General features: G+C 57.4%; 1 protein-coding gene across 10 annotated transcripts in view; it reads right to left on the reverse strand.

The window, feature by feature from the left end:
• The window catches only part of EHMT1 (euchromatic histone lysine methyltransferase 1), a 107316-nt gene extending 96300 nt beyond the window's left edge, over window positions 1-11016 (reverse strand). For 6 of the 10 annotated variants that reach the window (XM_060413684.1, XM_060413683.1, XM_060413685.1 and 3 more), the window contains exon 1: window positions 10978-11016. In XM_060413684.1, the coding sequence (XP_060269667.1) occupies window positions 10978-10998 (21 nt within the window). In that variant the 5' untranslated portion in view covers window positions 10999-11016. Of the gene's footprint in view, window positions 1-4805; window positions 5077-5115; window positions 5304-10128; window positions 10272-10429; window positions 10619-10977 lie in introns of those variants that run through there. The other 4 variants (XM_060413687.1, XM_042245304.1, XM_060413688.1 and 1 more) reach the window with 4 other exon arrangements.
• Between the last annotated feature and the right edge of the window lie 2177 nt (window positions 11017-13193).

Raw genomic sequence — 13193 nt, forward strand, 5'->3', positions numbered from 1 at the left:
CGAAAATTCCCACATCCCACAGCCTCCCCCCAGCCCTACCGCCCCCTCCTATGGGCACTCTAAGGCCAGGGTGCTTCTCCCACAGGCGTCTCTTCACCAGAACACCCCTCAGCCCAAGCACTGGGCCCTGCACACTGCAGGGAAGCAAGCGCCGTGTGTGGAAGGGCAGACCAGAGGAGGCGGTGTGATCGTCCACACACCTGCTCTGAGCCAAGTGCCTGGCACGTGCAGCCACCACAGACCCCAAGGGGGGGGCTGTCCCACGTGGCGGGGAGCGGACGACAGGCTGTCCCACGTGGCGGGGAGCGGATGCCGGGCTGTCCCACGTGGCGGGGAGCAGACGGCAGGCTGTCCCACGTGGCAGGCTGTCCCACGTGGCAGGGAGCGGATGCCGGGCTGTCCCACGTGGCGGGGAGCGGACGACGGGCTGTCCCACATGGTGGGGAGTGGAAGGCAGGGGCTGCGCCGTGCGCCAGCGGTCAGCGTGCCGCTGGGGTGGCCACCAGCCACCTGGCAAACAGCCCACCATCCCCACACGACATGGGGCCTCACTTCTGGGGCGAACACCCACAGCACCATGCAGGTGGGGCCGTGAGCGGCCCCTCCACCTTCCCTGCCTCTGCGCCCCATTCCGTGGGGGGACACACCTTCAACCCTGGAGAGGTGAGCGTGGCGGCAGGCAGGAAGGAGGTTCTGCAGGACAGGCTTCGAGAGCCGCACAGCTTGCTTTCCCTCATTTCCGCCAAGGCGGCCGTGGGCTACGAGGAGCACAGGGTGGCCCTCCCAGTAGACGGCGCTGTTCCCGGGCACAGCCACACACGGGGTGAGGGGCCCTGACCCCTACACCTCACACGTTACACACGCAAAGACAATTCCACCAAGGGCAAGCTAGACCCGAAAGAGGCAGGAGTAACAAGGGTCGGAGTGAAACTTCGAAAATAGAGGCTACCAAAACCGACCGGGTTCCCTGGCGGTCCACTGGTCGGGACCCCGAGCTTCCCGCGTCCGGGACACGGCTTCGGTCCCCGTCCCCGGCCGGAGAGCTAGGACCCCGCATGGTGCACGGCAACCGCCCACCTCCCCCACACAAAACTAGAGAAGAAAACCGGAGACTGTCATCAAAATCAAAAGCTGATTCTTTGAAGAGATAAAACTGACATAAATTTAGCTAACCTGCCTGAGGAAAAGAAGACTGGAAGAAGATAAAGACCTAAACAGACGAAAAGAGGCGCTGTGTTCACCGACTATCAGACTAAGTATCAGGGAGCAGTGCTCCCTGACGCGAGCCACAAAGTCCAGGCGATCCCTACAGAACTCACGGGAGGCCTTCTGCATCTGTGGACAAGCTCACCCTAAAACTCACAGGGGACTGCAAAGGACCAGAGGAGCAAGAACCGAGCTGGCGGACCCACACTTCCAAGGTGCAGTGTGCAAGACGGTGCGGTACTGACATACAAACCAGGGAACAGCCACTCAGAGTCCAGAAAGGAGTCCCAGCGTCTGTGGCCTGCCAACTCACAGCAGAGGCGTCCAGACAATCCTGGGGGAGGACTCCAACCACTGGTTCTAGGACAGTTGCATCTCCACTGGCCAAGAATAAGGTTGAACACGCTCCCTCACACCATGCACAGCGTGTAAGTCAGAATGGATCCCAGACCAAAGTATAAGCCTTAAAACTACAACATAAAACTCAGAGGAAAGCGCAGCGCTAACGTCCTAACCGTGGATCTGGCAATGGGCTCCCAGACACGCCACCAGAGAGAGGCAGCAAAGGGAGGGAACACAGACTCACCTCCCACAACAGCTAAGCCACCTGCACCTCCAGCAGCCCTCTCAAGGGGATGCCCTGCTGGCCCAGTGTCGGGGTCCGCCTGCCAACACAGAACACGTGGGCTCGGCCCCCGGTCCTGGAAGAGTCCACGTGCCCCGGGGAGCTAAACGCAGGAGCCACACTCCCGAGCCCACGTGCCCACCGCCTGTGCTCCATGAGAGAGGCCACTGCGATGCAGAGTCCACGCGTGCACCAGAGAGGAGCCCCGTTCACACCAGGGGAAGCCCATGAGCTGCAGCAAAGGCCCAGCGCACCCACAAATACACACTTTTTCAAGAAGATACCTACAAAATGGAGGGAAGCGTTTCCTAGTCGTTTATCAATAAGGGGTTTGTATCCATAGTCTTTAGTGTATAGGAAATGTTTACCACTCACCACGGAAACAATCTAATTGAAATGGGCAAAGGATTTCTGCAGATATTTTTGTGAGGAAGATAACACAAACGGGGAAACCCAAACCAGCAGCAGCGTGAGAACCCCCACCAAATCCAACAGGGTGGCCGTGGTCAGAGACAGTTAACAGCAAGTGTCTGCAGGCACGTGGAGCAGCAGCGAGCCTGGCACACTGCTGACAGCAACGACGGTGCCACAGCTGCTGTGTAGCACAGGCGAGCGGTTCCTACCCAGAGTGACCCCACACCCAGCAATTCTGCTCCTCGACAGACACCCAGAACAAGCACACACATCCACACACACACGTGTTCACAACCGTTCGTGGCAGTGCTGGTCACCACAGCAAAGAACGGGGACAACGGGTCAGTGCATGAACAGAACACGGCTCACCCCTGCAGTGGGGCATCACCCGCCAGGTAAGGGACAGGACATGCCCCAGCAGGAAAAAGCTTACAGAGGCACATTCCAGAAGCATCTCAGCAGCACAATCACCAAGCATGCAGGGACCAGGACCACCCTAAGAAAGCGCCTGCCGAAGGAGGGGACGCGGGTGCAACCCCTGGTCCAAGGACAAGGAGTGGAGAGGGCTGCATACTGTCAGCCTGCTTATTCAGCTTCCACGTAGAGGACATCATGAGAAACGCCGGGCTGGAGGAAGCACAAGCTGGAATCAAGACTGCCGGGAGAAATGTCAATAACCTCAGATATGCAGATGACACCACCCTTAGGGCAGAAAGTGAAGAGGAGCTAAAAAGCCTCTTGATGAAAGTGAAAGAGGAGAGTGAAAAAGTTGGCTTAAAGCCCAACATTCAGGAAACGAAGATCATGGCATCCGGTCCCATCACTTCATGGCAGATAGATGGGGAAACAGTGGAAACAGTGGCAGACTTTATTTTTGGGGCTCCAAAATCACTGCAGATGATGACTGCAGCCATGAAATTAAAAGACGCTTACTCCTTGGAAGGAAAGTTATGACCAACCTAGATAGCATATTCAAAAGCAGAGACATTACTTTGCCAACTAAGGTCCGGCTAGTCAAGGCTATGGTTTTTCCTGTGGTCATGTATGGATGTGAGAGCTGGACTGTGAAGAAGGCTGAGAGCCGAAGAATTGATGCTTTTGAACTGTGGTGTTGGAGAAGACTCTTGAGAGTCCCTTGCACTGCAAGGAGATCCAACCAGTCCATCCTGAGGGAGACCAGCCCTGGGATTTCTTTGGAAGGAATGATGCTAAAGCTGGAACTCCAGTAGTTTGGCCACCTCATGCGAAGAGCTGACTCATTGGAAAAGACTCTGATGCTGGGAGGGATTGGGGGCAGGAGGAGAAGGGGACAACAGAGGATGAGATGGCTGGATGGCATCAACGACTCGATGGACGTGAGTCTGAGTGAACTCCGGGAGTTGGTGATGGACAGGGAGGCCTGGCGTGCTGCGACTCATGGGGTCGCAGAGAGTCGGACACGACTGAGCGACTGGACTGAACTGGACTGAACAGGCGTAAAGAAGAGGCCATGTTTTGTCCCCAACTTGAAATAAGAAACCCGATCAGTGACTGAGCGTTTACTGCCTGAAGGAATACTTGCTCTAACTGAAAGAGTCACACATGAGGTACAGCTAAGAACTGCTTAAAAATACTTAAGGATGGACTCGGGGTGCTCATGAGGAGACGACAGCTGACTCGGGGGACAGGAACATGGGGTGTGTCTGACCACCACGTCTACATCTGAGCAGGTCGGAAGAAGGTCCACAACAGAAGCGCTAACGTGCCGCCGTGTGCACGTGTCCGCATACACAGTAACTGCAACGCTGGTGGCCCGCCAAGAGAAGGACCGAGCGCCTCGGGGACAGGAGAGGGGGGTGTCTCACTCCATACTTCTAGAATCGAACCGTGGAACCAACTCATCTACTCAGAACAAACTCAAACACACGTGCCTGGACTCCGCCCACCCGGGGCCAAGCGTGCTCACTGGCCCCTGCTCCCTCCAGCTCCCACCCAGCCACTCTTCAGCCAGCAGCCAGGACCATCTTTTTAAACATGAATTCCTAAAACAACCCCCGCCGATGTCTACAGCACTCTGGAGACCACCAACATGCCGCCACAGTGACAAGGCCCTCAGTGGCCCAGCCCCCACCTGTCCAGCTTCAGCTCATGCCGCTCGCCCCTTCTGACCAGTAATATCACCATGAACAAAGGCTGCAGATCCACCCAGCTCATAGCCAAGGAAGCTGGGCTGTCTACAGAACAAGCACCTCCTGGCTACGGAAAACGCTAAGCGACACAGGCCCACGAGATGGTCTGTGAAAGGGAAGTGCTCACGACACACACTCACGGATCACCACCGCTCGAGGCACAAACTCGCACACTCAGACCAGAAGCAAACAGACGGCAAGCGTCCGGCACCCACGTGCTTCCAGGCCTCAGCTTCTCTCGTAGCTGCTATTGCTGCTGAGTCGCCCAGTCCTGTGAGACGTGCTGCGGCCCCAGGGACTGCAGCGCGCCAGGCCTCCCTGCCCCTCACCATCTCCTCAAGTTTGCCCAAGCTCACAACCATTGCACCAGTGGTGTCATCCAGCCATCTCACCCTCTGAAGCCCTCAATCTTTCCCAGCGTCGGGGACTTTTCCAATGGGATGGCTGTCTGCATCGGATGACCAAAATACCGGAGCTTCAGCTTCAGCATCAGCATCAGCATCAGCCCTTTCAACGAGCATTCAGGGCTGATTTCCCTTAAGACTGACTGGTTTGATCTCCTTGCTGTCCAAGGAACTTTCGGGAGTCTTCTCCAGCACCACAGTTCAAAGGCATCAGTTCTTTGGCACTCTGCCTTCTCTACAGCGCAGCTCTCAGCACCGTACGTGACCACAGGAAAGGCCGAGCCTTGACTATACCGACCTTTGTCGGCAGAGTAACGTCTCTGCTTCTCAACGCGCTGTCGAGGTCTGTCAGAGCTCTCCTGCCAAGCAGCAGCCGTCTTCTGGTCTCCTGACCGCAGTCACCATCCGCAACGGTTCTGAGCACAAGGAGAGGGAATCTGTCGCTGCTTCCACCTTTTCCCCTTCTGTCTGCCGCGAAGCAGTGCGGCCGGACGCCACGGCCTTCGTGTTTTTAATGCTTGCCCTTAAGCCGGCTCTTTCACTCTCCTCCTTCATCCTCATCAAGCAGCTCTTTAGTTCCTCTTCGCTTTCTGCCGTTACAGCGGTATTTTTCTAACTTTTCTAAAATGCCTATTTTTTTTTCCTTCCGAGATGTACAGCCGAGCTTTGCCCTTCCATCTCACATCTCACCTCCTTAGGACCTCAGGCGAGCTTGTCTTGCTCAAGGAGCTTCTCCCAGCCGAGTCTGCCTGCAGCAGGCAGCACACAGCCAGGCCTTTTCCTGTGTACTCTCAACTGACTCCAGCTCACTTCCTGTTTGGTATTTGCTCTATCACACTGTTAAATTTCGTGAAATCAGACACCAACCTCATAAACTTGCATATCCTCTTACACGGTGCCTAGACTAGCACCTCATGGCTCAGCACTGCCTACAGACCCCTTGGAAACAGCACTTTAAACACACCCTGATCAGAACTTACAAATCCATTAAAAGTGGGATGCAGAAAGCAGTCCAAAAACTGTTCCAAAGCAAAATATCAGCTGACAGTTATGTTAGTGGCAAAGTGACTTACACAGGAAATGCCACCTTCGAAGAGTTAAAAGAACCACTTCAATTTTCGTTCTTTAAGATCCAAAACCACTGAAGAGTTTTTTGTTTCTGTTTTAATAAAGGAAAATACCAGAAGTTAAGTAAAGTGGGACGGCAAGTGGGCAGCTCCGGAGCTGATGCCCTCTGCAGCGCACCTGTGAAGCCGGAACAACTGGGCCCCCTCGCCACTGCCTGTGTGGTCCGCTGGGAGCAAGGCCAGCTGGACCCAGACCGCCCGCCCACCGAGACAGCGGCATCCATCACACGCGGAAAGTCCAACGAAAGGCAGAGGACATAACGTTCCTAAAGAGGAGAGCCCAAACTATGGTTCCCATAAGCTAAATTATTCTAAAAGGCGAACTCCATTAAAACGTGGTCAAATACACAAAGCGGCTTTGGGGCACAACGGGAAGCAGAGGCAGGGAGCAGGGCTCTGGCCCTGATGCGGCGCCGACCACGGCAGGGTCTCCGACGGCCAAGCTACCCACAGAGGTCCTTCTGGGCCTCGGGGCTGGGGTACGTGCACCGCCCGTGCCACCCTCTGTGATGACCCAGAGCCGCAACCTGCACAGAAGACCCGAGGCGGGCAGCCCTTCCCGCAGGACAGCGGTGCTGGTAGTGCAGGCGGAACTTCTCAAGACTGACTGTAAATGTTTCTGGTTGCTGGATGCAGAACAGACTCCCCACTCCTTCTCTTATCAAAGACCAGCCAAAGACAAGAACAGGAAAGAGAAACATGCACCCCACCTAGGAGACACTTGGAACCGCTCCACAGAACATGGCTGGGAAGAGGACGGAGGCAGAAGGAGCCGGAGCCACTCCCCAGAGCAGAGGAGGGGGACCCGCTGCCAAGGGGCAGGCTGGCCGGCGGAGCTGTGGGAAGGGTCTGAGAAGGGGTGCGGCCCAAGGCTCCAAGTACAGTCCGCAGCCCCTCCGCACTCTCAGACGAGCACTTCTGCACAGCCACAGGCACCAGACGGCACCACACTTGGGGCGAGCGGCACAAGCAGGGAAAAGCAGGGGCGTCAGGCAAAGGGAGCCCCTCCCTGCCTCCCTGCCCCTTAATCTGGCTCCAGCAGCCATCCAACCAGGCAGACAGAAGGCTCCCCTCTGAGGAAACCAAACCAGAGGACAGCAACGTTTGGAGAAGAGCCAACGAAACACGAGTCACCACCCTCCAGTGAAAGCGACAAGGAAACAAGCCCCCCAGTAACTCAGGTTTCCATTTTCAGTGTTTTATTCGTCAGGACGAATAAACAGCCAAGGGGCACCAGAGACTGGGAGAGGGTTTCCAGCACGAAAGAAAGAAACCAGGGCACACGGGCGCAAAGAGGCGGGCACGGCAAACAGAAGACACGCAGGAAGCAGTCTCTTCAGCTTCCAGAATCTCACCTGTAGTTTCAAAAACCGAAATTAAGACGTAAGCAAAGATGCTGTATACACAAAACAAGAACAGGAGGTATTTAAAAAGGAACAAAAAACAGGAAAGAACACGATAACATGAAAGCAGTTACAGATTCTTAACAACTGGAAAATTGTCAAAAAGACTCTCCAAAAGAACAAAAAGATCAAGAGATGATGAAAACATTTTAAAAACTAGAATATGAAGTACAGGAAGTCCAACGTTCAAAGAAACTGGAAACAGAGCTGGTAGAGGACTACCCCAAACACGTAACACAAAAACTCCCGTAAACTCAAGGACCTCGGTCCCCAGACCCCAGGCCTACTGAGTGCTCTGCAGGGTGAATGAAAACGCACTACAACGAAGGCATTTCATGAAAACGAGGAAGATCAAGGACACAAGGATCCTGAAGGTTTGATGTGGGAATATGCTTACGAACAATTAAGAATCAGGCTGGCGCGTTCCCCGGCAGTCAGGACTGCATGCTCTCACTGTGGAGGACTTGGGTTCAATTCCTGGTTGGGGAACTAAAATCCCACAAGCCATACAGTGCAGCCAAGAAAAGAATCAAACTACAGAGTTCTCAACGGCAACAACAAAGACTATGAGATACTGAGACGCCAAGCCCAGCCAGACTGACTTTTTAAGTGCGGCGGCAGAATGGAAGCACTTTCAGACAGGCAAGTCCCAAAGTCTTGGTCCCAGCAACTGCTTACTGGGAAGCTCCTGCAGACTGCTCACCGCCTCAAACACGTAGGCGCACAGGGAGCGCCAGAGGCAAGGGGCGGGCAGAGCCCCAGGGCGGCGGCGGCGGCGGGGAGTGCAGGCCCGGAAACAAGGCCCTCGGCTGGGCTGGAGCGCTGTGGCGAGGGCTGCTGAGCCGACAAGGCTGAGGGGTAACAGGTTAAATTAAGGAGCACTTTACAGAATGAAAGGAAACGCAGACTGAACCACAGCTGGACACACTACACACCTAGGGAATCAGGCAAATGAAAAGTCAAGCGATCATTAACTCCAAGGAAATAAAAATGTCTGTACAAGGAAAGAGATCGAATTGTGTGCGGTCCACCGTCCAGCTCAGCACAACAACCACCCGAAGATCCTGACAGGGATTTAACCACAACTGTGCGTTACCCAAACCAGAGAGAGTACAAGAAAACTGAAAGCTCTGCGGGAGCCAGCAGATTACCCATAAAACTGGTGAAAAAAGATAAGGCAACACAAGCGTATTGCTTAGTAACACAAAGTGAAAGTGAAAGCCGCTCAGTCCTGTCGACTCTGCGAACCAGAATTCTCCAGGCCAGGGAATGGGTGGCCATTTCCTTCTCCAGAGGATCTTCCCAACCCAGGGACTGAACCCAAGCCTCCTACACTGCAGGCAGACTGTTCACCAGCTGAGCCACCAGGGAAGCCCCATAAGGTAAATGCCGCGGAGAGTCGAGGGGCCGCTGCCTCGAGAGGGGACGCAGCTTCTTTGCCACCTTCAGGCACTACCTGACTTTCAACCATGCACGTGTGCGTCTCTCTTAAAAAACACAAGAGAAGAGACTCGCAGCAGCCACCCTGCTAGAAACGCAGAGGAATTTCCTGGGAAGGCCCTCCTGCTGAAAGGCAGCATCTCGCTGGGTCAAAAGCCTGAGGTGACCCTGAACACACACTAAACCGAAGGAGCACCCACTCAATAATCCACAGAACGGAAGACAAATTCCAAAAGCGCGTTTCAAAATCCACAAAACGAGGGGCCTCTCTTCAGTGTGAAAAAGTGGCCTTTTTCCAGGTCGAGGAAAGAAAAAGTAAGCATGCAGGCAGATAAATTCCAAATGCCCACCTTCCGGCGTAATCATCTGGCCGTTAGAGAACCCTGACACAGTGCCCATTTCCCTGAGTTAGTGGCGACACCTGACCCCATGCCTAGCCACTGTCCAGCCGTCCCTCCCACCTCCACAAGAAGCACTGAGGACCACCCACCGAAGCCGAGCTTTCATCAGCTAAAAGTGACCACCACAGACACAGCCCACGGGGCTCTGCAGCCACCACTGCATCCGTCTTCTGCACAAGCTCTGTGCCCTGGGGCTTCACCGTGCCTGTTCCCTACTGTGCCAACGGGCATGTAACTGTACCCACCTCAAAGATGACTGTCAGACTTCAGTGAGGGAATTCAGGCAGCTAAGGCAGGGCTGGACACAGGTAAGGGCTTAGGAAGCACAGGCTTGTCACTGCCACTGGCTCAGGCAAGCCCTCTAGTCAAGGCTGCCTGTGGAATCAGTGACGTCTGGGCCAACGTGTTCATCAATTATTAATTAAAAACCTACTATGTGCCAGACACCAAACAAGGGCTTACTGGATAACTGGCTGGGCCAAGTCACCCAATCGCCCCAAACCTCGCTTCCCATGCCAGTTAAACAGGAAATGGCAGCACCAACTGCACAGAGCAGAGAAAGCGGGACAGGACTCACCTAAGGGCCTGCAGTGCCTGGGACCCAGAGGATGCTCAAGTGGTACCGCGGTCACTGCTCCTCCTGTCTCCTGCCAGCGACTGGCGGCTATCTAATTCGCCTTTTCCGTTTCGCTCAGCCTGACACACTCCTGAGTGCTGCAGGTGCTAACAGACACTCTTCACGTCGAACTCAAGAACTTTCTCGCACGTTCTCAGGTTACTTACCTCCACACCCGCCAAAAATGCGAGAGAGAAATAAAGAAACGTTAAAAGACTGTGCATTACCTGGACAGAACTACAGGTCCTACACACCAGATCACTGTAACAGAGTCTCCTCACACACCTTGGCTTCCTGATCTTTACAAGTCCCCGCGGTTCTTACCACACAGAAAACCTGGAGTAATTCCACAGAAAAACTGCTAGGTCATCACTTTCTTCCAAACTGGTCCCTCGTGTCAGCCCGGATAGCGCCGTTCCTGCCTTTCCCCAAGGCACACCGCCTCCCGCCGGCTTCTCCCTTCTGCGGGAACCTAGCGGCCCATCTTAGAGTTTGCTTTCTCTGCTGCCACGAGCCAGGGAAAACTATTCTCGAGAGCGAGCAAACGGGAGGCCAGAAACACTAACAAAGGGAGGGCAACTTTTTACATCCAAAGCCCGCGGGAGCGGTTTGCCTGGAAACACACCGAAGTCGTGCGACCGTACTCCTGACAGCCACGGAGCCGGCAGCTTTGTCCGGGGAGAAGAGCGCCGGCCCGGCCAACTTTTTCCTTCAAGACCCAGCCATCCTCCCCGGAACAAAGTGAAAGGTCAGCGGGCGCAGGAGCGGCGCCGGGAGCGCACGGCTTCGCGTCGCCCGCGCCGCCAACTTGGCGGGCTCGCCCCACTTTCCCTTTTGTCCTCCGCCCCTCCCGCGGGGCTCCCGGTCGCGGCCCGAGGCCCGGGGCCGCGGCGCGCCGGGCGGCGGCCCTCCCCGCGCCCCCGCGCCGCCCGCGCGCGCCCCGCGCCGCCCGCCCGCCCGCACAAAGCGCGCCCCGCGCGGCGCGGCCCGGACGCCCGGCCGCCTCGGCCCGGCCTCGGCCCGAGGCGCGGCGGCGGCGGCGGCGGCGGCGGGGAGGCGCCCGCCCGCGCGGCCCGCGCCCGCCCGCGCCCCTGCCCGCGCGCCCGCCGCGCCCGGCCCGCCGGCCCGCGCCGCCCCCGCCGCGCCCGCGCCCGCCGCCGGCCCGCTCCTCACCTCGGCATCGGCGGCGGCCATGGCCCGGGCCCGCAGCGTGGCCCCGCCCCTCCCGCGCGCCATCGCCCCGCCCGCCCCTCGCGGCCCGGGGCGGGGCGGGGCCGGCCGCGCGCGTCTGCGCCTGCGCGCGCCCCCGCGCCTGCGCACTGCGGCCCGGCGGCGGCGTCCGCGGCGCGGGCCGGTGCGGGCCCGGAACCGGGGCGGGCGGCGGCCGCGGGGGCGGGGCCGCGCGGAGCGGGCTTCCGGGGTCGGCGCGGCTCCGGACGCCGGCCCGGCGCGGCCCTCCTGCCCGCGCGGTCCCCTTTCGCTCTGCGTAGGCGCTCTGGCGGGCCGGCCGGGGGTGCGGAAGGACCCCTGACCTCTCACCCCGGACACACATCGGTTCCGTCGGCCCTCGCAGAAGGCGGACCCCGGCTTGCGTGCTAGGGCGGTGCCCGCGCAGGGGGTTGTGCACGGGTGGGAGGGGTGCCCCAGTTGCGGCTGCGTCCGGTGAGGGAGAAGGGCCCGGCTCCGGGCCGGGGGTGCCGCGGGGCTGGGGCGCGCCTGTCCTGACCGCGAAGGCGGCCCTGAGCGGGAGGGATGAACGCCCCCTGGGGAGGGCTGCCCTCGTTGGCGGCGCTGCCTTGCGGGAGGCGTCTCAGTTAGTGCGGATGCCCTTGCGCCGGTGCTCGGCCGGGGGAATTTCCGGACTCTGGGGAAGATGCTCTGATTCAGGAAGATGCCCCGTATACGGCTGCGCTTTGGCTGGGGACAGTGTCCCATGGCGGGGGGGGGGTGGATTGTCTCTTTGGAGGGCGCTCTGGTTAAGGAAAATGCCCGGCTTGTACAAGGGAAGTGGGATTCTCCACTGTGGAGGTGGTCCCGGTTGGGCAGCCTCTCGGATCACCCCAGCCTTCCTGCAGGCCACCCAGCTATGCACAGGGTGAGACCTTTCCCGCGCACCCAAGCAGCCTTCACTGGACAGCGCCACACAGACTGGCCTGGGCCACCCGCTCCGCATGGTTCCACCCGTTTCTTCCATCCCTTGGGAGTTGAGAGAAGACTCAGACTGAAATTGCAGTTCTCTGGCCGGGCTTCACGACAGGAACTGAGGAGGTCCCAAGTCAGAAGCTAATCTGAGTCTGGGCCTCGGGGCTGTGAGGGTTCAGTCTCGTGGAAATCTGGCATTGAGAGGACCCACAGCTGCAGAGGAGGCAGCGGACGACCCTAAGTACCGACGAAGCCTTCCCCAGGTTTAGGGGGTGGGGGGCGACCTAAGCCAACTTCTGACAGGCCGGGAACCCCAAGCACTGTCTGGAGCCTCAGGAGGGGCGGCTCAGGGCTGTCCTCTGGCCTGCACAGCCAATCTAGCCTTCGCCGACACCTGCCTCTCTGGTGCCATCTCCGTCTCCACTCCTGCCTTGGGCCCTAGTCTGCCCCTTCTCTGAAACACTTTTTTTTCTCAGCTATCTCACTTCTTGACAATCCTTAGGTCTTAAATACCACCTCTTCAGGGAAGTGTATCCTTGCACCTGCTTAAAAATACTACTGCACCCCAAACCTTCCTTATTTCACTCCGTAGCATTCCATTGCCATATTGTCTGTCTTCCCCACTAGAATTCAAGTCCCAAAGGTCAGCGATTTTTGTTTGGTGTGCCCTAGTACCTAGAACAATGTTTGGCAGGCAGGAGGCAAATATTTGTTCAAAGAATAAGAGTTAAGATGTGGGAGAAAGTCTCTTACCAGGCAAATATCGACCGTGTCAGAAGTAGGCAATGCTCCCATTTTGCAGGGTCAGCCCAACCCACCCTAGGCTAGTATTATCCCTGCTCACTGATGATGCATTACGTTTTGCCCCTGTGACTATCAGGTCAGTCCTGAGAGGTGGCCGTCATTTTTATCCACGGTCTTGTCGGTGTGCAAAATAAAAGGGGGTGGGGGTGCCTTCCACGTTACACGACTGTCAAGAAGCAGGGATGGGATTTGAAACAGGCTGTCTCGACCGTGAGGCTGCAGCTTCCAGCGGATTTCCACAGGCCACCCTGCCTGCAGCATGCTCCGTGCTCTTCTCCAGTGTGCATTTTCTCCTCGTCCCACAAATAGAGTCAGGTTTTAGGGCACATGGCTGCCTGCACATTCCCAGGTAGGGTGGCCAGTGGGATTTGCAAAAGCGATACTGCTGTCCCCCAGAAAGCGGGAGGTGCAAGCCTGGCGACCCGGATGGCAGAACTGCCGCC

The sequence above is a fragment of the Ovis aries genome, chromosome 3 (genome assembly GCF_016772045.2).
Source record: "Ovis aries strain OAR_USU_Benz2616 breed Rambouillet chromosome 3, ARS-UI_Ramb_v3.0, whole genome shotgun sequence".
Lineage (NCBI taxonomy): Eukaryota > Metazoa > Chordata > Mammalia > Artiodactyla > Bovidae > Ovis > Ovis aries.